Source organism: Cyrtonyx montezumae, unplaced genomic scaffold (assembly GCF_038088225.1).
Source record: "Cyrtonyx montezumae isolate F1298 unplaced genomic scaffold, pur_monq_1.0 scaffold_8, whole genome shotgun sequence".
Taxonomy (NCBI): Eukaryota; Metazoa; Chordata; class Aves; order Galliformes; family Odontophoridae; genus Cyrtonyx; species Cyrtonyx montezumae.
Genome location: NW_027072089.1, coordinates 106,518,906 through 106,546,896, shown reverse-complemented (window position 1 = coordinate 106,546,896; position 27,991 = coordinate 106,518,906). Strand labels below are relative to the sequence as shown.

Genomic DNA, 27,991 nt, shown 5'->3' with positions numbered 1-27,991 from the left:
AGGGAACTTAAGGGACAAAATGTCACACCATTTTCCACGTTAAAATACATCATTTACTAGTCAGAAGCAAACTGTTATTTAAACCAGTTTAGATGGTGTGTCTTGCTGTTTCGAGTACACGAATATGTGTTTCTGAAATTCACATTTTGATGAAAATATTATTGTAGCGACTAATTTGGTATTTAGAAAAAAATGTGGCTACAGGATCTCTGTGCTTTGAGTAAAACAGTTGGAGTTAACTGTCCCTGGGGATAGAATCAATCACTGTTGTAGAAGAGGGTGACATTTAAAAAAGAAACTCAGAAGAAAATGTCATGCTTAAAAAATTAGATTTAAACGCACTAGCTGCTGATTGATTTTTATTGCACTCAGATGGATACACTGATTGATTATCAGTCTTATAAATGTTTAGTACCTTTCTCACTTCTCTAATAATCAGAATAATCTAATTTTCAATGTCATTTAAGTTACTGTATTCAAGGTTATAATAGATCACATTTCTAATAAAACATAGCAATTACGTAATGAATAATACAAAGCTGCAAGGCAGAGTTCAGATTCACCTTCTTCAGGAAAAAAAAACTGCCATCAGTGACTGGAGGAGCCTGCATAGGTGAAGGCAGCGTGCAGGATGATGTCCTTTGGGCTTGTGGTGCTGTGTCATGTTGTGGAGCTGAAGGGCCTGATGTCGAGAGGTTCCTGGAGTGTGCTCAGGGCACGGCTGCCATAGCTGAGCAGTATTTCTCAACAGGAAACCAGGGGCAGGTTTGAAGGTTTTAATATATGTCCTCGTTCTGTGCCTGGGGGGAAAATGATCGCATGCCAGGTTCTCATGAAATTTCCTTCATGGTTGTGTCTCCGTGCTCCCTTGCTAATTTCGATACGTGTCTGTAGAGAGATACTATCTCACTTTAACTCTAGACGTTTTCTTGTGGCAATTGCACCAGACAGCTAACCTTGTTGGTTTCTCTGAATCAGCCACAAAATATGCGATTTTCGCTGTAGTTTGTTTTTGTACTTGAAGCTCCTTGCAAGACTGTGTACTTGTAACTGGCTTTGTCCATTAGGAAGAAGAGTTTTTAATGTGAAACGTGCATTGCCTCCCATCATTCTCCATATGTCAAAGCTCAACTTTGGCATAAGAATTTGTTTTATGATAGTTTCCTGTTGCTTTTAAAGACTGAGTGGTTTTGCCTGAAAGAAAACATTATTTCATCTGGAAATCATGACCTAGGAAAGCCAATCCATTTATAACTACCTAGTGCTCTGCATATTTTAATGCTATGTTTGGCTTGCAATTGTATTGCTGTGAAAACATGCATAGGATTCTTATCATTCTGAATTGATTGTATCTCAGTTTGTCAGGCATGATCGTGTTGTTTTCAAGATGTTTTTTCTGTTCTTTTTCTTACGATGGGGATGGCTTGGAGCTTATACAAAATGGTTGTTAATTCTCATCCTGTGTTGATCCCCTTGTGACAGGAGAAGGCTGTGTAATATTCCCTAGAAGAGGGGAAAAACAACCTCCTAGATCTTCACATGTTAACAGGCCCCCAATTTCTGTGCCTCCAGCCATCAACTCCGGTGCACGGGAGCCTTTTGTGATGAGTAGTGAGGTGCTGGCTTCACTTGCGGGGCTGAAGTGTCTTGTCCTGTTCAGGGGTGCTGGGTCTTTGGATTCAAGGTTTCTAAGGTGGCTGTTGGGAGAGACGTTCTTGCATAATGCCATTAGTTACAGGGAGTGCAGTTTATTGAAGGATGATGGGGAGACAGGAGATGCAAGGTGTCTGGGGAGTGCTGGGCATTTATCCTGATGGATCAAACTTGGCAACAGCAGCCATTAAGCGTTTCATGTTTGAATGAAATTGTCCACGACAGCTAACCTTCCAGAATGACCAACTTTTAGCAGCTGGAACGTGGATGTCAGGGTTTGGGTGTTTGCACTGTGGAAGCCGCAATCTCATCCAGCAAACATGGCACCATTTGCCTCCCATTTCCACCAGCCAAGGCTGCTGGCCTTCTGCAGTGGATCAAATGATGGTGTCCCAAAGTGTCATGGAGCCAGTGGGACAGCAGCCCCAGTGGTGGCAGTGGCAGGTAGATGGTGCCACGTGTGTGTGGTGAGGCTGGTGCTCAGCCTTTGCAGCTGAGTACTGTGCAATTGCTGACTTGCTCCCGGTGCTTTGTGGTACTTTTGAGATTTGTTAGCTTAACAAATAACTTGAAAATGTTTAAGGATGAGAGAAGTGTGGTTTTGCAGGAATGCAAACTAACTGGAAGCACTAGTAGTTGTCAACACAGGAACAAAAGCAGTTAACAGGTATACAAAGCTGTAAAAGGTCACGGGGATCTCTGAGAGGCAAAACAGCAATGGTAGCATTTCAAGTCATGAATCTATAGCTGATTAATCATTATAATATGTGAAAGGTACTGTCAAACTATCTCCTGTGCATCTGGGGAAGCAAAGGTTATGCAAGCAATTGGAAAAATGGCATCGTGAGCTGCAGGATCTTTTCCATCACTTGAGTTTCTACTACCTTTGACAAAAGGGAGTGCAAGAACTCAGTGTGACATACTTTTACCTGATGATCTAGAAATCACCTGAATCTTTCCAGCTAGGTCCCAGATTCATCTGGACAAGTGGTGACTGGATTCGGTGGATCTGAAGGCACTGCGTTTAAGACTGGACAATACCCAGTGTTTGGCATGCTTGAAATAAACCTGCTCAAGCACAAGAATTGCTGGATGGTTGCTAAATGAGAGGGCTGGAGTCCTCCAAGAGAAGCTGTTCATGCCTTTCCTGTCTTTAGCTTCACCTACAGCAGACCCTGCTTTTCTTGAAAAATTGCATCCATTCCTCCTACGACATCCATTCCATGCCCATTTCTTCAAGCAGAGGAGGGAAAATATGTTGGAGGCAGTGGGAGACCTAGGGTAAAGGGAGCAGACTGTCAGGGGCAGAGAAGGGACAGCCTCTGATGTTCAGCCCCGTCTTCCATCAGGGGATGGGGGAACATCAGAGGGCAGGGGCTGGTCTTCAATGTTAAGGCATCAGAAAGGGCCTTCACCACCTTTCAAGCTCTGCCAGGGCTCCCTGTAGGTTTCTGGGTGTGGAAATTGCCTGTACCAGCATGTGTGGAGGTGACATGGAAGCTGTCATGGGAAGACAGATGGGAACAGGCGTGCTCAGGCTTGGGTGTGTGTCACTCAGCAGTCTAAGCAGTGATGAGATGCGTGCCGATGTGGCTTACCCACACACACAGGTACACCTTCTTCATTCTCTTTCCCCAAACACACCTTTTTTTTTTGTTTGGATTTTGTAACTTAAAGTATTTCTCACGGGGCAAGTGAACTTCCATACTGTCCCCTATTGGGAGCTCTTAAATAATGCAGCCATGGAGTCAGAATTTAGTGCCCAAGTAATGAAATTCATAACCTGAGTTTTCCACAACAGCATTAACTGTGACATAGATTCATCTCTTGCGTATCATCATTAAAAGGCAGTGGAATTGCTTTGGGGATTGATGTGATCATATGCATGTAAAGACCAAGATACAAAAAGGTGTGATTTATGTAATATAAGCATAAGCTGTAATCCAGAACTATTCCCACATGTGGTGTGACAGATCCTGTTCCCTGAGCAGTGATGGCTTTGAAATTTACTGTGTAAATGTATTTATGTGTTTTTATTTAACTCTTCTAAGCATAGTGTTGTCTTAATCTTTTTTCTCTTTTGTTTTGAGTTGAATTATAGATGTGGTTGAATCTGCTTAATAGTTCAACATTGTTGAAATTCTTTATATTTTTGTAGCCTGGGCGTTACATGTCAGATGTATTGTGTTGTCTTACAGGGAATAAAGAAATACCACTAGGTCTGATGCAGTCTCAGGCAAATGTAGAAAATAGAAAAAAGTACACGTAAAGCAAGAAGATAAACGCTATTTGGGATTTACTGAAATTGCAGAGAGCATCAGAATAAAAGAAAAAGCTAACAGTGAGCAAGAACTGTTCTTAGTTCACAGGACATGTTAATTCTCCTCTTCTGTTCTTCCAACCCTTTGGTGACTCGTGTCTGCAAAGAAAGAGGACAGATCTGAGCCAGTCTGTGGGGTGGACTGACCAGCAACCGTCTCTCTATGGCTTTCGGAAGGGAAAGGACCTCAGATCTAACTGAAGGAAGAGCTGTGTGGTGTAGCACAGGAGCAGTGGCCGGATCCCCGCATGAGTTATCTCCTTGTATCTGGGAGCTCCTGGCAGCTGTTCTGAGGACTGGCCTAAATATTGTGTTTGTCTTCCATGAGGAGTTCAAAGCTATTGAGATAAGTAGTTGCTGAGGCCGCCTGTTAAGCAAATTTGTCCATCGTAAAGCTATAAGTAAATGGGGCTTTATTACAAAGGCTTATTGCTTTTTGCGGTTGTGTAGGAGTTTACATAATTTTCTAAGGAGCTCTTTTATCTCCTAAGTACGGCAGTGATTAGGATTTACTTCTGGAGTGCAGTAGCAGTTTGGAGCACTCAAGACGTACATGTCAGTCCTGGATGTTTTTTCAGTGTGCAGGACTGCATTTGTGCTCTGCCCTGGAATCCCGTGAGCGAGTCAGACAGGACATTGGCTTTGGGAAAATGTTTGTAAAATGGTTGGGGGGATGCAACTCCCCAACATCTGACTACACTGCTAGCACAGAACCTTCACGACTACATGAAGGGAGACTGTGGTGAGGTGAGGGGTCAGCCTCTTCTCCCACATAACCGCAATAGGACAAGAAGGAATGGCCTTAAGTTGTGTCGGGAGATTCAGGTTGGGTATTAGGAAAAATTTCTTCTCGGGGTGGGAAGAATGAGGCATTGGAACTGGCTGCCCAGAGAGTTGATGTCCCTGGAGGTGTTCAAGAATCGTGTAGATGTGACACTGAGGGACATGGGTTAGTGGGCATGGTGGTTGTGGCAAAAATAAGTTCTGTACTTGTTCATGGGCTGGCAGTTGGACTTGATGATCTTTGAGGTCTTTTGCAACCAACCCTAAGGATTCTGTGATTCACAGTGGGGTACATCTTTGCCTTTCTGTCCACTTTTCTTGGCATCTTTGAAGTCTCTGTTACTGCCGACATGCGAACTGATGGTGCCTGAGGTTAGATTTTAATCCATGGGGATGCTCAGCATCCCAGCTCCGGTCCAGCAAAGCTCATAATTGACTTGATGTGGGGCTGTTCATGCAACTGAAGTCAAGTACATCCTTAAAATGTTTACCAGAACAGGGTCAGAGTTCTCTCAGTTGGAAAGTCAAAACTTCAGTGAGGAAACCAAAGCCATTTGTAGCATGAGGTATGTACCTCATCAACTCATGAAAAACATTCAGTGTCCTACCCTTTCTTTTCTGGTGCTTGCCTTACATTATTTCTGTAGATGCCCCTGACTCTGCTGCTTTTCCACTTTGCCATTTTCTCATAATGTGCTTAATTTTCTCTCAGAGACAGTACCCAGAGGAACATGAATCTAGCAGTGTGTCATTCAGTCTTTAATAAATGCTGTAGGTGACACTGAACCCAAACCTCCTCTTATTCCTGCGGTGTCCAGTGTACGCCTGCATTTTTGCCATCTTATAGTTATAGACACAGATCACGTGCCCACAGAAGATGGAGTACTGTGGAGATGGGCCTGTGGAGCCCACTGAGAAAAGAGCCAGCTGTGGACTTCTGCCACTATGAGTAAGAGCAGCAGGTGCAGGCAGGCCATCTTCCTGTGTGCCGCTCATCAGTCACACCCTCAGAATTCAGGGCTGTGGTCTGAATATCAGGCTTTTGAGGGTGTATGGTAGTGCTTTGTCCAGCAGTGGTTAGTCTTTGGAGTGTTCAGTATCGATACTGAGTCTCTGGGGAGAGAGACTGATTTTGTTTGGCTTTGTTGTAAAGCCTGGTGGGTTCCTCACGCATCTGGTTACACTTAAAATGTTAGCTTTAACTAACAAGCCTCTTGATAAAATTCACAAGCATTGGCAATGCTGCAGACATAGACTTATCTCCTGGGCACATTTTGTAAAATTAAGCTGCTTTCATTAAAAGAATGGAGAGTAGCATGGTGATGGAGCAGCTGTCATATTTTATTACAAAACACAAATATGTGGTAAATCAATTACAGAATGAATGCATATTTCCAGTAATCCCCCACAGCCCAGGGAAGGTAGAAGGCTGATCTGAGGGCAGGAGCAGATGGCAAGAGACTTTAAGATAGCTTCACTGCAGTTTTTACTCTTTTAAGTGTTTGTGCTTCTCCTTTGATCTTCAGATCTCGAGTTCTGTGCATTTAATCTTCTTTCATTGGCTGTTTTCAAATTTAACTTTCCCCTTAAATAATTTTTCCTTGGTAGAGTTGGTATTAAGTATGGGGTTTGTTACCTTCCTTGTTATGAAATCTAAAAAGAGAAACCATTGCTGTCTTATTTTAGTGTGGTTCACATCCAATAAACTACCAGCTACATCACTGCGGAGAATTTCTCCAGTCACCATACACAACTGGAACACTACAGTGACAAAATCATACCTCACAGAGTGAATGAGAGACTTAGCTGTGGCAGACTTTTGGAGGGTGGGTACAGCGGGAGTATGATGGCACAACCACAAGAACCTGTGGAAGTTTGGTTTTCTCTCTATTCCCTTCAATTCAGTTTTTATGGATAAATAGTGAAGCTTGTGTAAGTATTCTCCATGAACAGAACTTTTATCTCCACTTAAAATAATTTATGCTTAAAATAAGACAAAAGATTTTGCAATGTTTTGAAGCAGAGCAGCAAGCACAGGAGGGGGTGATCTGAATGATCTGTGCCTGTTCTTTTTCTACAGCCGTCAGAAATGATAGGAACAAAAAGAAGAAGGAACCTACAAAGCAGGAGTCCACAGAAAACTACGAAATGACAGCAGAGCTGGATGATCTCACTGAGAAGATCCGAAAAGCTCACCAGGAAACCTTCCCCTCCCTCTGCCAGCTGGGAAAATACACTACAGTAAGTCTGATTTGAGGAAAATATGTTCTGGATTCTGGTGAATTTTAGATTGGAGGCTTTTAGATGTTTGAAATAGATGCAGAAGTGCATTGAATCCTTGAGTCTCCTTGGCCATGAAGAAATTGCATATATGCATGGAAATACATGCTCTTAAGTGCAGAGCATTACTGAGCTTGTAAGGGACTGAAAGGTCGATCCAGCAGAGACAAGTGTGGTGTCCATGAGTGAATTACATACCAGTGTTCATTAGAAATGTGTTGGTTTCCAAAAGCATGCTCTGCTTTTGTGTCAGCAGTTGACAGCATTGCAGGTGTGGAGTTCTTAAATACTGCTAGTGACAGTCCCAACACTACCATGGTCAAAGAAAATATTAAATGTTGAAATAAGACAGTTTTTAAAATGCTGATTTTACACCCCATTCCTCTTCTGGTCTACAGAAATACTACAAAACAGCAAATACTTCTGCTGCTTTTTAGAAGTGGAAAATCAGCCTCAAGTCAAGAACTAGGAACTAATCTAGAGGACAGTTCAGGGAAATAGGTTTTTTATACATGTACAAGAGAAAATCCAATGTCAAGTTTGCAGTACAGTAATGAAAGAGACACTGAAAACTAAATGGTAGGTAATATGTAGAGCCCTGTCAGCTGATGTGTGGCTTTATTGGGTCTGGGCTGGCTGTCAGTTGCACTGGCTGATGCAAAGAGATGTGTGAAACATCCTCGTGTAAAGAGGCTGGGCGTGGTGTGGCTGGGCTAAGGTGCTGCCTTCCTCCATGGTCCTCTGTCCCAGTTGGGCACCTGGAACAGAGATCTGGCATCCTGGTAAAATCCGTCACTGGATTGCCCTCAGTTTTGAGTATGTGCTCCACTCCTGAAACAAACGTTCCATTTCTCAAATTGTAATTTAGGCAAATCCATGTGTGGCGTGAATATTCAGTGAGCAGGGTGCTGCTTTGCAGCGTAGTTGTCTATATACTATTTGCAGTGTTCAGTAATGTCTGACCTGGGTGTAAGATTTTGTATTTAAGTGCCGGAAAAGCAAGCATATATGTTGTGCTGCTATAGAAGAGCATATTTTCCATGTCAATGGAAGTATTTTCACAAGCATTTTTCACATCTAATTTCGAGACCTGCATAAAATTGTTAGTACTGAGGAAGCCAACTGTCCTCTGCATGCTTCTCTGGTGTTTTCTCTGCTTGTGTTAGACATAGTCAAAACAATCCATTTAGGCATGCTGGTAAATACTACTGTAGTAGGCAAGCACAGCCAGCCCCCTGGGGACTAGTGCAGCATGCTGGGCTGGAAGCTCAAAAACAACCAGCTGGTGATATAACTAAAGGCAAGGCTGGGGGCTGTGGGATTCATAGTGTGTCTTTTCAGGGAAATTCCTGGGTTAATGCCTTCCCCCCCTCCCCGCAGTACATGTGGTTGTGCCCCCACCTTGAAGGGAATAAAATCTTCCGGGCAGGCTCTCACACTTCTGCTAATGCAAGAGCACTTCTGAACAAGCGCGAAAAATCTTCGCAGTTCAAAGGCAGTGAGTTTCTGCCTTGCAGAAGAGGTGATCGGATGTCCGCAGCTGGGACATGTAGCCAGACTGGTATGCATGCCAGAGATTATTGCTCACAGGCTGCGTTGCAAACAACTCGGCTGTCCGGGAATAATGTATCGGTGTACCTCCAAATGTGAACGTTTTGTTACAAACCTTTGTGTTACCTCTGCATTAGGAAAGTGCTGCAGCTGGCGTGTCCATACTTAGCACTGGTGGTTGTCCAAGTTCCCAGCTGAAAGATAAACCTGGGCACCTGTGTGCTTGATGGACTAGAGGCTTGTGTTTCATTAATATTTTCGTTGTTGAAATGATACAAATGGAAACTGGAATGGAAAGGGTCTTGTTGCGTATCGTACTGCCTGTGCCTTTGTTCTTGGGTTCCTGCTGAACCCAATGGCGTGCTGATGTTCTCAGAGAAGTATCAGAGCTTGTACTGAGTGCACCTGGAATTCAGGAGTGGACAAATCTGAGCCATCGAGGGGCCCTGAGTTGCCCCAGACTGACCATGCTCTCTCTGAGGCTGAATATCCGTGTCTGTCTGGATGGGACAACTTGGGGAAAGAGAAGTCTTGCTTTTACAGTTGATATTTTAGAAGCCCATAGCAATTAGCTGCACGTGGCTGAAGTCCCTGCTACTTTGGCGCCCTTTGTAGCTATGCCAGTCACAATAACAAAATGATCCTGAAAGACTTACTTTTGGCTTACCTTGGATCTTGAGAGCTCGGCGTCTTTCTTCATCAGCTGCATCAAAGCAGATAGTGGTGATGCTAAACACTGACTGTCCTCTGGCTTCATTGTCATATTCTCTGCGTGAAATGCAGACTTCTTAAATCTCTCCTCTAACTATGGTCTGGTGGGCACTCCAGCATTTTTAGATAGGAATTCAGTGTAACATCTCATTTGCGAGGGCTATCTTTGCCTGGCTTTGAAAGGGACAAAGTACAGCTCTCCGTCATGTGCTTGCACCCAGGAAAACACCTTGGGAAATGAAATATTCCTAAATAGCCCTGTGTCTGGAGTCAAGGGACTTCATCTCCAGCTGTCTGCCAAGCCAGGGGGCGGAGGTGACACCCCACTGCAGAGATCCGTGATGTTCTCAGCGTGCAAGGAGGTGTTCATACTGGGTTGAGGGACACAGCTTCAGCGCTTGGACAGCAGCATGGCAGGGTTCAGGTGATCATCGTTCCTTTTGAGACGCTTGAAATAGAGATCAGAAGTCAGAAATAGAAGCACACAACCCTTTTGCTAAACACTGAGCCCAAGGGGAGCTAGGTCTGTATGATGCTTTAGTTTTCTTGATAGCAACAAGCTGGTGTGGATAGAATATATAAAGTCGTGTTTTTCTGTCTGCTCCTGGAGGCTAACATTCATCATGAAACACGGTGCTCTCCTGCTGCAAACCATACGGATTGCTTTTGCAACCTTATAAATTTTGATTTAATTTTTTAACTGAGAGGTGAGAAATGAGCACACTGAGTCAGTGTGGATCCACGTGAATTTCACGCGCTTAGCGCTTGCGTAGCAATAGGAACTGTGGACAGAAGAGTCTGTTCCATGTGTGTGATTCCTGTACCTTTGGTTATGTGATCTTTTAGACTTAATTTAAAACAGGGTTTTGTTGCTAAAAAGAGCAAAGAATGTCAGCATATGAGAGTGGAGGAAAAAAGAGCTTGCCAGAGATATGGACGTAAAATAAAACCTGTGCAGACATTTGGCTTGCATATCTGACTCCTCTTCTTGTATGCTGCAGCCTGCATTTCCTGCAGGAAAGGTTACACAGTTATTTTTTTCCCATTGTATATTATTACCTGGTCAAAAAAAAAAAAAGACTTTGGAAAAGCATTTCATTTTTTTTTTATATCCATCTGCTCTTTAAAAAGAAAAAGTGTCCCTATCTAGAGTAATTACTGTACTTTGCATAGTTAATAAAAGTCTACTTAAAATAATGAGGGAATTGCACTTGTGTTAAATTCCCTGAGTCATTTGCCTTAACAGTTGCATTTGGTAGGCAGGGGCAAGTACAGTTCTGGCAATGATGAGAATCAGCAAGCTCTTTAAACGTAATGGATTTCAAAAGTCCATCATAAATAGATCTGTTTTATTACTGTCATCCAGGTAAGAGAAAGTGCCGTAGTAATTTCTCTAGAGATGTCATACTTTATAGTATAATTGAGTGTAACTATACTGCTTGTCCCTTGAGACTGGTACTATTTGTAAGTCTGCAGCTGTGTTACATCCAACCTCATGATAAAGGGAGGCTAAAATGGAAAAAAAAAATTTACACTGTTGGACCTTTGCTTTGGGTTCTCCCTGGTTGCTCTTTGCTGGCTGGAAGTGGAGAGGTTTTGCCCCTCAGCGGCATTTTGCTCTTTGTAAGTCCTTGGCTTAGAAGTTACATGGCTGTTGTTCAGTGCCTGTGTAGAGGAAATATATGCCTGGATGCTGGGGTTGAGCAAAGAAGTGGGCTGTGGTCCTTAGTGAACCTGCAGGAGCTGGAATGCATTACTGCTTTTACTAAGGAGGTATAGCAAGTGTTCCTGATTAGGGCATAGTGCCCCTGTGAGCCTTGTTTCATTTGTAAAGTGGATTTTAAAGACAGTGGGGATTCTGCTACTGTGTATGTTTCTGGGAGTAACTCATCCTATGTTGTTAATGTGGAGATAGAGCAGCCTGCAATGAAGAACAAAAATGATGGAAAGAATGGGATCAATTTATGTGGCAAAAATGGCTGTTTAATTGGATTTCATAGCAAGGTTGGGCTTTTCCACTGATAAAGATGTCACTAGGGTGTATTACAGTATTGTTCCACCATATGTGCGCTGGTGCAAAGGCCTGAAAAACATGCAAGGCTGATCCTGGAAAAGACACCCAAAAACCTCCTGCTTCAGTACAATATTCAAGAAAAGTCGTAGCGTCCGCATGTTTTTCACAGCGTGGTTACAGGAGATCCTCAGGCAAATTTAATCAGAGTTTCTGTTTCTAAGAGGCGTTTTATTAACCTCGTTCTTTATTGTTCAACCTGTACATCGATATTGAGTCCATTTTGTTTTTACATATTGAGAAATGCTGCGAAAAATCTAGCTATTTTCCACGGTGCTTGCGACCAGCATTCATTACCAAATAAAATGTTAAAAGTCTTCCCGTTTGCAGCATCTCAGAGACAATGTGTAAACCACATTGGATCCAACGCCGAGGAATCTGGCAACCCGCACAGTAAAACACCAGAGGTTATTTGGTATTTTATTAACTGCCCCTTCTTTTCAGTTTGCATAATGGTGAGTTAGATTTACATTTGTTAAGACGGCTGTGCATTACTCTTAATAGAAGACATGTCAAACTTCCCGTTGCCAGTACTGCAGCATGATAAAGTAACCTCATATGATACTGATGAAGATTTCGTTCACACTTGCTGGTTTCATGCAACGTCTTTTTTTCCAGATGGATACCCTATTGTAAAATGATTTCCTGCTTTAGGCTCTGCTTTGTGTAGCTCTACGCTATGCCATCTTTCTATGAACTGGATAAACTGCCTATTAAATTTAATTACAGCCTGAATGACTGCACATCTTGATCTTATTTTTCCTCCAATGTACTGTATTTCACCAAGGTCCTTGAGGATGAAATAAAATAAATCTGAAGGATGCATACTCCAGTAGCCGAAAGAAATGTTTCAAAGGGCATTACAATGACTGTTAACCCATTAGTTTTGGACCATTTTGAAGGCAATTCTTTAGGCTTAGCATTATAAAGACATTCTCTCCTATTTTTAAATCTGTCATTTAAAAAAATAATAATAAGAGTTGTTCCCAGAATAAAAATTGAAATAGAAGTGGTGAAGTTAATTTCTTATCCCTTCAGAAGAGAAGCGGAGAAGGCCGTATATGCTCATTTAAATTCTTTGTAGCATTTATTCTTTGTTCTAGTGGGCTAATATAAATATTACCAGCTCAAATCTCTACTGTGTTGCAAGTGAAGATGAGTGTCAGCTGGCAGCTCCCCTAGGACTGCCATGACCTTCCCTTTTACGACTGACAATGGCGATGGCACATGGCAACGCAGCACTGGGACAGGGTGGGGGCTGTGGGAACCTGGGTCTGGTGACAGCATCTGTGGCCCCACTGAGCTCATCCCATGCCCCTCAGCCCCGTTCCACCTCTTCAGTCTGTCCTTCCCGTGAACCGAAGGAAACCAATGGCAGCAAGGTGACAAACATTTGGGTACAGATTTTGCTGCGTGTCCTAGAAAACTATGGGCTTTTGGATTAGGGTACATGAATGGTCACTGAGAGATGCAACCGGAATGTCTTTGTAGCACTTTGAACGGGAGGATGTATATTGGGTGCCTGATCCAGTGAGCACACAGCGTTTGTCATTGCTTGTTTCTTGGAACGTGGTGTAAAAAACCACTATTTAATTAATGTGAAACTGTAGCTTGAGAAAGCTGTAAAACTCGTGCAGAGCCACAGAGCAGATAAATTAAGTAGAACTAATTTGCTGAGATCTTAAGTATGTGACACTATGTTCCAGAAATTGTGCTGCTTTTTCCAGATGAAGACCCCATAATCTTGTTCCACTGTTCATTTTCTTTTCTGGGGTACAACTGTAAATTGTCTCTCTCAATGCACTTATTATACAATGGCAAGGAAGAATGATGATAGTGGCATTTGGAAATGTTTAAGTTCATTTGTATTCCTTGTACAGATGGCCTCTGCAATCCTAAGTAACAGAGAAATATCCAAGGAATTTTCAGGCGATTAATCCAAGTTTAAAAACAGCATCATCTCAACAGCAAACTGCAGAAATTGCCTGGAATGTTAATAGAGGGCTCTTCTGGAAGGAATACTTTGGTTCTTGTTTCTTTCCCTCGAAAACCACTTACTGAAAGGGATGTTACTGATTTGTGGTGCCTTCTGCCTCTCTTTGCAGAACTCTAGTGCGGACCATCGGGTTCGACTGGACCTTGGCCTTTGGGACAAATTCAGTGAACTTGCAACCAAGTGCATTATTAAAATCGTGGAATTTGCAAAACGATTGCCAGGCTTTACAAGCTTGACCATTGCAGACCAGATAACTCTACTTAAAGCAGCCTGCCTGGACATACTGGTACGTATCTTTAATATTGTTTCTGTTGTAGGAACTTATTTTTTATTACACTCTGTTACTGTGATTGACAAAAGGTAAGTACTGCCCCAGCTTCATGGCTGCACAGATAAACTCACCAGCACAGTCACGAGTGGATCCTAGCGTGCCTGCTGATACTTGTTATACAGGATGACCATGCTTTTCAGAACACACAGTGAGTCTTTATGGCTTGTGGATTTCAGTATAGTTGCAAGAAAAGCATGTTTTGAAATAATAGGAAAGAAATAGGTGCAACTCTGGAAAACTTCCCCATCGCTAACACCGAAGAGTGGTCTGATCTTCCTTCCTCCTCCTCTTTCTCCTCCTCCTCCAAAACATCATGCAGCCAGGGCTCTGCGAAGAGGATTTCCGGGAGGAAGTCTGCTGCATGGCGTTCAGGAGCGGGCTGGTCATGGGATGGTTTGAGGAACCAGGTACAGATACTTGGAGTGAGGATTTTGCAGGTCGCAGTGATGCTCGGAGAGCCCAGCAGGGTACACAGGATTACCTGCTTTTAGGAGTGCTGTTCACACCCATGGAAGTGAACCATTGTTACAGGCTTTGTACAGATTTGAGCAAAATGTGCTTCAGTTCTTAACAGACAAATATACAGTCTGCAGAAGAGAACTATGCAGATGAGCTTGAAATTTTCCTCTCTACCATACCACTGCGTGGCAGGCTCCTCTCCCTCTCTTTGTCTCTGGTTGTTTGTCATGCTGACCTTCAGAGGAGCCCTCTGGGATCTCATCATTTCTTTACAAAGACCTTAGAGGTCTTCAGGCTTTTAGAGGCAAATATGCTCTTTGTTATTGACTGTCACAGTGACTTTCAGTAAAACAGTTAATGCTTTAAATTTGTTTTAAACATTTCAGACATGATTTATACATCTTCTAAATGTTTTCTTCTCAGCATAAACCTTCTGGTCCCTAATGAACCAGGTGATTTTTCAGCGTGACCAAGAAGCCCTTTGTAGGGTGGCTACTGTAGATATATTTCTCAGCCTGGCATGGGAGTTTAAAGTAGAGAATTTCAAGTTAAAGTGATTAATCTTGGAATTTCTAGAAGTGTATTGCTTCCAACAGGAGCATATTGAGGAAGATGTTAACTGCTGTGACCTTTTCCTCTTGTGTTGTCAAAAGCTGTTTTGAAGAATTGTGTCTAGAGGACATTGATGTAGGAGGAAACGGGAGTGGAAGAGGAGAAGGGTTATTATTCTTCATCCAATAAAGAAAGGAACGCTGAGATTGCTGTGCAGTGTTCAGGATTCACCTCTCATTGTACTCTTCTTCCAGTCCCATTCGGACCAGGCCATCTTATCATTATCATGTGTGGTCCCTCCATAACACAGGGCCATTTATTACTGATTGTGTGCCTATCATGGTTAGCTCTGCTATGAGAAGGTGCACTTACAGTCCTCTTAGACCAAAAGGCATACAGCCATAGAGTTGGGCATTTCCTCAAACATATTCCTCTAGAGGTATGGGAAGAGAATTGCTATGTATTTGCAAAGCCTACAGAAACTACCCAAAAACGGTGATAGGGAGAAAGGGTCAGAAAATAGTGAAAACCCTTTCATTCGAACTCTTTAACCCTAAAACTTCAAGCTTTAAACTGCATTTCCAGCTTGGAGCTGCCGTTTTCTTGCTCCACAGCTAGTGGGGAAAAATTCATACCCAAATTCTGTAATTGTTAAGGATCCTGTGGGTTCATGGAGCTCACAGAATATCCAGAGCTGGAAGGATATTGTGCCCGTGTTCAGTCCTGGTTCCACTGACCCAGGTTTAACTCCTGGGCAAGGGCGAGGCCTAAGCATTTTACAAGCCTCACTAAGGGCTCAGCTTAGCTGGATCTTGCAGCCTTAGATGCCTTAATCCCCTGACACCCTAAGAAAGGAGATACTGCCAGGAAATTAATAAACTCCATTGGATATGGGTCAGATAATTGTTTTATATACAAACAAACACAAATTCTATAAGGGAAATAGCATCAAGCCTTGCAAAATAGTTAAAGGCTCCAACTGAGAATGGTGGAATTTGTATTTGCTCTGGAGCCAAAGGTTCTGGGGATAAATGTTACTAAAGCTCAGTCAGTAACCCTCATAAAAGTGACTGCTTCTGTCTGCTGGCCCTGCAGTGGGAGAGCATGGGGTATGGAGCCTGTAGTTCAGCCTTTCTCAAATCCAATGGAAAAAACCTAAATTCCTCAGCCCTAGTAAGGCCATTTTTAGCTTGTGAGTGCGGGGTAACCGTGAGCATGGCAGTGGCGGGAGGTTTGTTCACCTGCTGATGCCCTTTCAGAGGTTGAGTTTCTCTTCCTGGGAAACCATCCTGGCTGGGGCAGCGAGCGTGTGGCACCAGGAGTTCTTAAAGCTGTGTAAAGCAGGTAACAGCGTAATGGCAGCAGCAGTTATTTATGCACGCAGCATTTTGGGTGTTTGGGTTTCGTGTGAACTGGAGGGGAGGGGTTGTAGCTGTTTGTAACTGACTGGTAGACACTTCAAGACGTGCTCTTTAAAACAAAGGGTCCTTTAATTGTTGGCAAGGACCTTATTTATGGCTGCAAGTGGCATTTAAGAGCAGAGTGACAACTAAAATACTTGGCTTAGTTACAAAATCTAAACAGTATCGAGGACATTGGGAGGATGTCTTCTAGACAGTTTAAAATGGAGAAAGATACAGTGATTTCTTATTTTCAAGTGCTGACATTTCCCATATGTTCTTTAGTGACTATGAGCTTGAAATCAACTTCACTTTGACACTGGAAGTTTGCCCAAGAAAGGTTTAACAGCAAGTCAGCAGTATCCATAGCATTTCACAGATCTTGATGAAGGGCATAAATTTGAAAAAGAAAAAAAAAGAAGAAAAAAACACCAAAAACATTTTAAACGATCTGTCTCAGAGTTTAATAACAGTGTGTTGTGGGATAATGTAGAAGGAATGTAGGAGAAACCTGAGACCTGATTGCTCCAGTCAAGTTAAGTGCATTGCAGAAAACACATACTTGAGCTTCAGCTGTGCCAGTTGCCCCGTCTGAGCCACTGCAGGCTCATCCAATTAAAGGCTCAAGCAGCATTTAGGCACAAAAGCCTGAAGTCTGCCTTTTGTGAGAAGCCTTCCCAGTTGCTGTCTGCGCCTGGAAGTAACTGCATTCCATGGGACCCGAAGGTTTCAATCATGATTTTTGCGAGGCCTCTGTAAGCTCCCTGTGCCTGCTCCCCAACCAAGCCCCCGACTCGCTCCTGCTGCGGGTGCAGCCTGGATGTCCTCCTCTGTGTCAGCACTGTGACCTCTTCAGGCTGCTCCGTGCATCCCCAGCAGCGCCAGACCGTCCTGCTGGGGCCCACGGCCTGCGTGCAGAGGGAGGCAGGTTGCTTGGGGTGACAGTTCAAATTGTAGTTTCTGTTCTGGGTGTGCTCTGAAGAGGTGTTTGTTGTTCCAGTATCTCCCTCCAGGCTCCTCAGCGTAGCTTTTAAAGATCACAGAGTCATAGGACATCCCAGGTGGGATGGGTGAGGATCATCCAGTCCAACTCCTAGGTGTAAAAGGATAAGAAACAGCGAGCCTGAGGGGAGAGACCCTCCAGTGGTTCCTGGCAGCATAGATATGGTAACCACGCTGTCTTCTGTTGACAAGGCGTGGTGCTGCAGCACGCGGCTGTAGAAAAGAGGAAAAGCCAGGCAAGCTCCTGAGGCTGCCGCGTGCTGCCACGTGAGGATTCAGAGCCTGGTAATCGGCTCAGGACAAGCAGAGCTTTGTGGGGCTGCCGCGTGGGGACGGGTAGGGATGAGCAGCCTGGGGCGGGAAGCTGAGCCCTGCTGCTGCGCTTGGGTCGGCCCGATGCGGCCCCTGAGCTGTGCAGTACTGTGGCTCCTCTCAGGTGCTCCGAAAGGCAAGAGTGCAGCCCTGCTTTGTGAGCAGGCAGCAGCCTGTTGCTCCTTTTCTTGCTGGGCTTCCTCTCCATTTGGTCCTTCTTCCAACTGAGCATTTGTTCACGTGGTGCAAGTCTGGTTGAGTTCTACAGTTGAATTTTCCCATTTATTTGCCAAATGAAGGAGCCCTGGAGCTCAAGCTGTGTTCAGTCTCCCTCACCACTTCGGACACAGAGATCCCTTCCTACCGAAGGCACAGCTCAGAGCAGCACTGTCCCACAGATGTGACCCCCCCCCAGAACAAGGGGATATGGGTGTGCTCAAGGAGTTCAGGTGTTTTTATGATCTTGCTGGGATCAGGCTGGCTGCGCAGTAAGGTTTTATTGTTTGGCATGTAGAGCATGCTAATTAAAGAGCGACTTGTGGGATTATTATGGTAACGTTGATGAGTGAAGTCATGGGAATTGCATGGAATTTTTGATTATTTCATAACCAGAGGGAAAACTTGGAAGTGACCAATTTCTACTATAAAAGTAATCACAGACAATTGTTCGTTTATGTGGTACTGGAGAACTTTGGGGCTACTGGAACTGAACGTATCGGAGTTTGATTTCAGATTGCTTTGACGTGAGCACGTACTTCAGTTCCACGGATAATTTGCTGCATCGGGACAATGCAGCAAACCTCTCAAGGTCTGAATTCTTCAGGTTTCATTTTGATCCCTCCACAGATCCTCAGAATTTGCACAAGATACACGCCTGAACAAGACACCATGACATTTTCAGATGGCCTTACCCTGAACCGAACTCAGATGCACAACGCTGGATTTGGCCCCCTGACCGACCTCGTGTTCACCTTTGCCAACCAGCTCCTGCCTTTGGAAATGGATGACACAGAAACCGGTCTCCTTAGTGCCATCTGCTTGATCTGTGGAGGTACCGTACAGTGGGGACTCACGTGCCTTTAAAGCAACGGACGCGTTAAGATCTTCATTTTGTTTTACTTGTTCTGCTTTCCTGTACTAAGATGTATATATATGTAGTGCTGTTATGTGTTACATATGTGTCACGTAAGCCACCTGCACTAAAGGTTTGTTTTCCACTGATGATGGTTATTGTTTTTATTATTGGTATGGTTTTAAATGAGCCGGATCAGGCCCATCTCATTGCTTGCCTCGTGAAGAACTACTGCGGGATATATCCCACTGCATTCTTCCTGAGCAGCGTTTGGGCACCTCCATCACTGAACCGTGTTAGGGCAAGAGGCCAGTTATGCAGCTTTTACTCATAAATACAATTGCATGCGTATGCATAGAGTTTGTACAGAAGATATCAGGGATAACCAAGACAAGGCAGGCTGTGCTTCAGATTTAGCAGGGTAGAAATGGTAACGTGACTGTGGGGGGTGGTGTGATTCCAATTTGAAAGGGACATTGCCAGGTAAAAATTAGATATATTTTTTTTTGGCATAATTATGCTTAGCAGTGCTTATCGAATAACTGTTTTGAAAACAAAAGTCAGTCTTTATTGGTAGTGGTCTCTTAGTACAAAATGATTCTGCTTTTATGTCTCTAACCATAACCCATCAGAAGCAATGATGGGTTCTGAGACACCTCTGATGTATCTCTGGCACATCCCCTTTTATGGCTGACGTTTGTTGTCACTCAAGCTAGCACCGCCATCTGCTGATGTCTGGTGGTAACGCACTTTGGTTTAGCGTCGACGCAAAGACCAAATCGGCCGCAATCAACTTGTAAACCTGGAGGAATACGAAATTAATTCTCAAATATTGTTTGCAATATTTCCCTCTTGGATAGGGAGCTTGTGGTAATTCTGGAGCACTGAAATGACAAACCTATCCAGTAACCAAGGCAAAATGATGCTCAGTTTTGGAAAGCTATGGTTTGTCATCTTTTTATGGAATAAATGCTACAGAATGTATTTCTCCATATAAATGGAGACAGTGATGACATTCATGGAGGTTCAGGCAAGAACGTGGAAGAGCTTCTGTGATTTCTTTCTGTGATGAAAAAAAAACCCACATACTTAAGATCATACAGTGACATGATGCTTCCTACAGATCGCCAGGACCTTGAAGAACCAATGAAAGTGGATAAGCTTCAGGAACCGTTGCTTGAGGCGCTGAAAATTTATATCCGAAAGAGACGACCCAACAAGCCTCACATGTTTCCAAAGATCTTAATGAAAATCACAGATCTTCGTAGCATCAGTGCAAAAGGTACAGTGTCTCACAGTTCACAGTGTGTCACTTCTCAGAGGAGATTGGCCTGAAGACCTGGGTGGTTTGGTTGGTCCTCTGGGTGTTTTTAACACAACTGAGAGGTCCTGTTGACCTTTCTGTTCATATTGTTCATGTAACTCCCTGTTGAAAATGGTTCTACTTCAAATGTAAATGATGCTACATGTTCCGTACAATTCTTGATGAAGTCAGTAATTACTTTTCTAGTTGTAGTGCTTGTTCCTTTGTTCCTGACAGTCTTCGTCATCAGCATTCACCTGGAAAGTTGCTCATTGCCTTTGTAATGCTTTCTGAAATGTCTCAGCTCAGGCATGAATATAAATTCTCCCTTCTTATCTGGAGTTATGCTGTGACTGAGTGCTCTCTCCAGCACGGGCATTGTAGCAGCATGGAAAAGCAAAGTATGTCTACGGTTTCTTTTCTCTGGACTCTTTCCCCAATAATCACACTGTTTTTTTCTTTAGAGTCGTTGACTCCTTTTGCCTTCTTTCACTTTTAAAAAGCACTAGACTAATTTTGAGACAATGATCAGGAACCTTATGAGGTGTATTTGAATTCCAGGTACTTGAATTCTGTGTTTTACAGCTACAAATTGTCTACAAGTTGTTCTATTTGACAGACAACATTTTCACCCCACCAGAAACAAGCTATGTAAAGGACATCCATTCTTCACCATGGAACAAAATCTTTGTATCCTCACTGACATTTGATTCTAGATGTAGCGGAAATGACAAGTCACGGCTTGAAGCAGTGAGGGAGCACTGGTGGGAAGGCAGAGCCAACCCAGGGGAACTCAGGTGCACACAATGCACCTGAGTGACCAGAGGGGTGGAGCCAGGATCCACCCCTTCCCAGACCTCATTTAAGGGTTGGCAGTGGAGGTAAGGGCATCCTGCTGGAGGTCCATACCTACCTGAGGCCTTCCAAGGATAAGCAGATTTCTTTCTTTGTTTCTGCTGAGCCAGCGGTGTGCTCCAGTGGCCAAGAAGGCCAGTGTCATCCTAGAATGCATAAAGAGTGTGGCCAGCAGGCTGAGGGAGGTGATCCTCCTCCTCTACTCTGCCCTGGTGTTGCCTCCCCTGGAGTATTGTGCCCAGTTCAGGGCTCCCAGGTACAAATCTGAGGCTGCCCAGGGCCCCATCCAACCTGACATTGAATGCCTCCAGGGGTGGCATTCACAGCTTCTTTGGGCAGCCTGTGCCAGTGCCTCACCACTTTCTGAGTAAAAGAATTTCTTCCACACATCTAACCTAAATCTCCCCCCTTTTTTTTGTAATTATTTCCCTTTCTGTCACTATCATGTAAAAAGTTCTAGTACTGAAAGGTTGCAATAAGGCCTCCGCAGAGCCTTCTCTTCTCCAAGCTAATAAAAGCCCAGCTCCCTTAACTTTTCTTCATAGGAGAAGTGCTCCAGCTCTCTGGTCATCTTTGCAGCTCTCCTCTGGACCTGCTCCAACAGCTCTGCATCCTTCCTATGCTTGAGAGCCCTAGGCTTGGAGAGGATACTCTGGATGGGCCTTACAGGGGCATGGCAGAGGGGGACAATCACCTCCTTCTCCCTGCTGGTCACCCCTTTTTTAATGCAGCCCAGGATATAGTTGGTCTTCTGGGTTGCAAGAGCTCGCTGCTGGCTGATGCCCAGCTTTTTGTCCACCAGCACTCCCAAGTCCTTTTCCATAAGGCTGCTCTCTAGGAGTTCTCCTTGCAGGTACTCATATCTGGGACTGTCCCAGCCCAAGGGCAACACCATGCACTCGGCCTTGCTGAACCTCATTAGGTTTAGGTGTGCCTACTTTTTGAGCCGGTCCAGGTCGCTCTGGATGACATCCCTTCTTGTCAGTAGCTTGGTGTCATGTGCAACTGACAGTCCAACTGACCGTCCAGCTGTTTCTTTATCCACCTGATGGTCCAGCCCTCACATCGTACCTCTCCAATTTAGGGTGAACAATACTTGGTCTTAGCTCAAAGGCCAAGAAGCGATGCATGTTCTCTGAGTGCTGTCACGTGCAAGTTGTGAGCAAACTGTGCAGTGTGTGCTTTGGTCTTTTCTGTGTGCCATCTTTAAGAAGCCTTAACACATCTTAGGAGCTGCAAGCCGTATTGTGAGGCGTCTTCTTCCCCTAAACTAGTGTTACTTATTGGCTTGCAGTCAGGGTAGTCCGGAATAATTTTGTGATTGGGTTTAATCCTACACACATCAGCCTGCAGAGCCATCCCTACATAGAAACGCCTGTCGCTGTTGCACTTGGGAAGTACCAAACAGTTGGTTAACTTCAGCTACATCAGATGTAAACAGCGTTTCTGTGTACTTTTGTGATTAAGCAGTCAGCTGAGAACACCTGCAACAAACAGAAGGCAGCTTCACCAAAGTATCCCTTAGGCTGAGCTTCTTCTTGTACAAAGCAAGGGTTTGTCAAATTCTGATTCTTTCACAGTTTGCTGTGTGGCAGTGTTTATTTCTGACCTTGTACAGAGCCCCCAACACTTTGTGCTCCTGCAGGCTTTGCAGATCCTGTCCGGCTTAGAAACTGTGAAGTGCATTCCCATCTGTAAAGCCTCCTAAGCGATCACTGTTGCCTTTCTCAGCGTCGCTCAGTACCATTTTGGTTCCTTCTGTGAAAAGACGTGCTTCGTCTAATTTCTGTACTGTGCTCTTGGCTGCTGTGATCACCATTTTAAATCAATTTGTAAAGGAGAGCTCATCTGGCTCCATTTTCCCGCAGTGAACTGAAGGAGTTTGCTTCCGTAATTTTGTATGCGGAACGACAGAGGGAGACGTGAAAGCCGTTAAAATAACGTACCCTGAAATTACTACTGATGATGCTATGGAAAAAGAAATTGCACGACTCATCCTAACGGAAAGGACTTCTTTCTGTTTTCTTCTTAAAGGTGCAGAACGTGTCATTACATTGAAAATGGAAATTCCTGGATCCATGCCGCCTCTCATTCAAGAAATGTTGGAGAACTCTGAAGGACACGAACCACTGACACCAACCTCAAATGGAAATACTGCAGAACACAGTCCGAGTATCTCGCCCAGTTCAGTGGATAACAGCAGTGTCAGTCAATCCCCTATGGTGCAATAAGACATTTTCCAGCTACTTCAGACATTCCTAACACCTTATGTACAGGGATGAAAAGCAAGAAAAAAACATTTTTACTGCTGCTTACTTTCTGGACTTACTTAATATATATCTATATATGTATATATATATAGATAAGAACTCAACAAGGACCAAGAAATTTTCATATGTATCGATATATACTCCTTGCTGTTTAAACTCTTAAAATAGAAAATGCAAACTTTTGAAACTCTAAATCAGCCATTTCATGCAAAAAAAAAAATAGTTAAGCTTCTGTTTTCTCTTCTGAACATTCAAGACTGCATGGTGACAAGACAGATCTCAAACCCTAAATTCTGGTTGCATTTCTGATGACTTTGTACATACAGATGTATGGCTGTACTTTCTGTACTGGATGTTTGGTGCTTTCCTTTTGTCTCTCATACCTAGAACGATCAAGACACCAACCAGATGAAATGGACTACTGTACACATCCAGAAAAGGAAATGTAAAGGACCATCAGATCAGTTAAGATGAAAGCTACTCCTTGATGCCCTCAGTTTGCATCTCCTTCCTTGTAAAAAGTACACAAAACTCCCTGCACTCGCAGAAAAGACATCGGTGTCGGCATCAACTGCCCGGTCAGTTACTCAGATGTCATTTGTTCCACTGTTAATGTCACTTTAAAATTTAAAAAGTGGTTTATTACCTGGCTGGTGACCTAGCTACACGGCTAATTACTACATTTCTACAGTAATGATAGCCTCCAAGGCAGAAACACTTCTCAGTGTTACCATGTTTTTGTTTACTTCTTCACAAGCCATTAGGGAAACTTCATGGGGTGATAACCAGCAGACTCATTTACGGCTTTCGAATGGGTGAGTCCAGGGTATTTCCTTAAGAGTCGACCGCCAGGAACGAGCTGGGCTATGCGGCCTTCCAGGTGCTAGGGAAGTACAGACAGGACTTCCAGAAACACAAGGAGAGAATCTGCCTTCTTGGCCTTGTTAAATCACCATGAAGCAGAGTGAAAACTGTGGTAGAATGGTTAACAGATAAAGTGTCAGTTTCTTAGGTTTCATTTAAAGCACTAGTGGATTTTTTTTTATATATTCTAGCAAGTCTGTGATGTACTTTCACTGGCTCTGTTTGTACATTGAGATTGTTTAACAATGCTTTCTATGTTCATATACTGTTTACCTTTTTCCATGGAGTCTCCTGGCAAAGAATAAAATATATTTATTTTAAAAAAAACACCCTGTGTGGAAGTACTCCCTCCAGCCCAAAGGTTACACGCACAAGACGGAGAGTTTTCCATTTTTTAATGTTTAAACTTCATTTCAAAAAGCAGGTTTGCTGATTGCAACCATGACAATTAAAATGTGCTTTAGCACCGCTGTCTAGAACATCTCTACAAGCCAGTCAGACAAATACATGACATTTCAATGAGTAAAAAAGAGCATAAAACTGTAGGTGTAAGAACAAAATGTTAAAATGCCTACACACAATAATAAAAACCATCAATTACATTATCACATAAAATAAGTCAAATGTACAAAAGTTTGCGACAGAAGGGACCAAGAGGACAACACAAGATAGTCGTTGGAAAACAGTTGTGTGCTCTTTGGGCACTTAATTAAACATATCAAAATCATCATCTTCATCAGACTCTGCAAAATATTTTACTTCTTTTCTAGCCCGGCCTGTCCGGGGCTTCGGGGCAGTTTCCGAGGCAAAGCCTGACTGGAAGATTTCCACATCAGAATCCTGGTCGAAAGCGGCTTTCTTGGGTTTCTTTGGAAAAGAAAAGACAGATCCTTTGTGAAGCTCCATGCGTTTTGCATCTTGACATTCAGAGCTGAAGCAACTCTCTTTAACACTAATATATAACTACACCTAAAGCCCAGTTACTACAACGGCACGCTGCCGTAAGAACACGCGTCTTTCACTGGAAGTACTCCGTTACGTTATTCTTACAAGTGGAAAGGAGCACAGAGAGAACTGACCTTGCTTGGTGTTGATTTAGGTGTCTTCTTCCCAGGGTTGTATTCACCTTCATTTTCTGAGCCAGATGCTTTCCTTTTCTTTGCGCCCCTCCCTTTTCCTAGATGAGAGGATATAATTTCAATAAAGTTCAGCAAACTGGAGAAAAAAAACAACCAACCAGTGACATTACTACATTTTATCACGTCTACGTGTAAAGTCAAAATTCAGTTTACAGTTCAAGCTTCTTCACAACAGCCATAAAATACAACACAGCTATTTTCTCAGTTCTGTATCTCTCTTTTATACTTCTTCCGGCGTTACCATTCGCGCTAGCAATTCATACTGTCAGCTCAAGACAGGGCCCGGCTTTGTTAACGCAACTTCCTCCGGACTTGTGAAGTACTGCAAGTCCTCAGTAACTTTTTGTGCTGAGAACACAGCATTAATGCACCTTCACAGCTTAGGAATTTACTGTGAACGGCAGCTATCAGCACATTCCTTCCCTTTACAGTGTTCCAATGAACTCACTGTTTGTGCTGCAGTGCCTCTGTCACTTTCTTCTTAGGACTGACAACTGGGATTGCAATGAACTGGTTCAAAGAACCAGAAAACCTGACTTCATAGAACTACCAACTATCGGAATTTTACTGCCTTGTATAGAGATGCGCCCACAGAATGAAAACAAGCAGTATCCAACAGAACAGATGAGCAATTAAAAGGGGTTTGGAGGCATTAAACACATCCCCAGCAGCTAAAGTCATATAAAAAGTACGCGGCATTGACTGCCAGGAAACACCAGTGAACTATTTCTGTCAAAGAAAAAGCTCAGGGCTGTGTAATCTACTGGTGATTCATTTACTACTGAATTAATATGGTCATTCTTTTAGAGACTATTTCTGCTTCTCTTGAAACATGGACCTGTGTTACAGAGAGCACAGACACTGTGTGATGCTAGGCTTCACCACACCGATATTACTACCTTTGGGTGCCGCAGCCTTCTTTGGAATGCCAAATTCTGAATCCGAGTCAGAATTTACAGTTTCCATCTTCTTGGCCTTGGGAGCCCTTTTAGGTTTAGGTGGTGCATCTACTTTTGCTGTTAGAAGTTAGAGATACTGAATATGTTAAATTCACATACTGGTTAGAAATACTAAATTCTACTAGATTACAGCATAAATGGCAGATGTTAAAATGAAATGAGCCTCCTACACTCGAGGAAAACATGCATCAACTTTTATGTTAGAACTGTGAGGAATAAACAGGAGGTTTCCTTCGTCACACTTTAATTAAGGTGTATCAGTTCATTCAGCACGTTCTAGTGTTTTTAATTAAATGTTCTTTCATCTTTTTGAACACAAAACAAGTTACTGTTATCTAAAGCAGCAACAGAAGTTCTCCAAGTTGGCTATTTAAAACATGCTCAGATACATCACATTACAGAACAGCTTGCTACTTAAACCATTTCTGCCTCCACAGTGGTACAATCTTTGCCACAACTGCAGAACAACCCTCCCCATGGTTCCTGCAGGACTCTGAGGCACCATGCATCTGTGTTGTTTTCTGTTAATCCAATGAAGAAGAACCTCAGAAAGCAGAAAGAACAGGAAGGAGACGTATCTGTGGAATCCTTAGTGAGTTTCAATTACTGCTACACAGCTTATCTTGCCATCTTTAAAAGACAGTTACCGGTATGTACATGGGTTGCTCCAAAAGCAATCCCTCCTATTTATTTCCATGGAAATGATAACAAATACAAAGAGCTCAATAACACTGTTTGATAGTGTTTTCAATTCTTAGGTTCTGATGCTTAGGTTGGAACCCAGGAACCGTATCTGAAAGCAACTTAAAATAGGTTTCTACAGATATCTCAACAAGTGGACAAAAGAGCTATATTCACAAAAATCAAGCCACAAAGGCCTACCAATATGTCTGGAAAAGGAACACAGCAACTGAAAGCATCACCAAAGTAAGCAGGAAGGTATTGCTAAGGCAAAGGGCAGTGTTACCCAAAGATACATAATTTTAGGTCCCACAGTGGATTGAAAGCTTACATACAGGAAATAGTTTTTTATCTGCGTAAGAAACTTAGAAGACTAGGAGACAAGGGAGGGAATGATTCTGAATGTTTCATCAATTTGAAGATGACAAGCTGTATGGGAACTGTTGAATCATGGCCTGAACCACTGATTGATCACCTGAGGTGAGCACTGAGTCAGCCACAGGAGCACAGGTGAAGGCAATGCACTGTGTGGCAGGAAGGGCCGTGGAGTCTGGCTCCACCTCTCCCAGACCCCATTTAAGGGCTGACCAGAACTAGGGGAAGGATCTTTCTGGAGATTGCTCCTTTGGGGTTTCCTACTGTGAGCCTAGGACACAGGTGAGCATTTTACTTTATTTTGATTGCCTCTTTTCATCATGATAATCTTTCTACCTCTACCATCTGTAGGATACCTTGACTACAATACTATTTGGAATTACTCATTCTGTTAACTATACACAAGTGGAGACAATGGACATGATAATCTTAACAGAAGGGATCAATTTTATATCTAGATGACAATCAACATCAGGACCTGAGGTTTAGATGTGCTCTTACAGTGCTGTGTAAGTAAGTTTTGTCCAAGTAATTGTGCAACGCACAATTCCTTTTGCTATTATGAAATCTGCATATTAAGCAGCAGCAAAGTTTGCTCCACTGACAATTGTCACCCAGCACACGACATTATGACACATAACTGTGTTCAGTTGGCCCTTGATCCTCAAATTCTTCATTAACTGATGTTAGGAAATAGGCAGGCTTCTCACTTCCTAACAAGGAATTGGGGAGAAGGAACCTGGGAATTAAAGAGTGGTATGACACTGTCATGGATGCTAGACTTGTTTGGAATAGAGCCTGTCACCACAAGACAACTCCTGGGAAACCTGCCTGCACTAACCCTAGTAAGGTTTTGAAATGCTGTCTTAGATTATACAACCAATGCCTGCACAACTGGAAGCATCGCTGACAGCAGCTAGACCGTGATCAGGACACCAAAGCTCTCATCTAGGTATCATGATGTAAAATGTCCTCAACGCAGACCTCCAATGTACACAGGCTCACAAGGCCACATTTTTGGCAGAAAGAGCTACTACATCCACAGTTCTCCT

General features: G+C 43.3%; 2 protein-coding genes across 3 annotated transcripts in view; one reads left to right on the top strand and one right to left on the bottom strand.

Annotated features, from left to right (window-relative positions):
- Positions 1-24,085, top strand: part of RARB (retinoic acid receptor beta) — a 185,966-nt gene extending 161,881 nt beyond the window's left edge. For both annotated transcript variants that reach the window (XM_065753487.1, XM_065753488.1), the window contains exons 4-8: positions 6,837-6,997; positions 13,475-13,651; positions 18,268-18,472; positions 19,617-19,775; positions 22,686-24,085. In XM_065753487.1, the coding sequence (XP_065609559.1) occupies positions 6,837-6,997; positions 13,475-13,651; positions 18,268-18,472; positions 19,617-19,775; positions 22,686-22,882 (899 nt within the window). In that variant the 3' untranslated portion in view covers positions 22,883-24,085. The remainder of the gene's footprint in view (positions 1-6,836; positions 6,998-13,474; positions 13,652-18,267; positions 18,473-19,616; positions 19,776-22,685) is intronic.
- Positions 24,086-24,163: 78 nt separating this feature from the next.
- TOP2B (DNA topoisomerase II beta) overlaps positions 24,164-27,991 on the bottom strand; it is a 60,584-nt gene continuing 56,756 nt past the window's right edge. The window contains exons 34-36 of the mRNA XM_065753472.1: positions 25,824-25,940; positions 24,865-24,962; positions 24,164-24,652 (exon numbers count right to left, since the gene is read on the bottom strand). Coding sequence (XP_065609544.1) covers positions 24,491-24,652; positions 24,865-24,962; positions 25,824-25,940 — 377 coding nt within the window. The 3' untranslated portion in view covers positions 24,164-24,490. The remainder of the gene's footprint in view (positions 24,653-24,864; positions 24,963-25,823; positions 25,941-27,991) is intronic.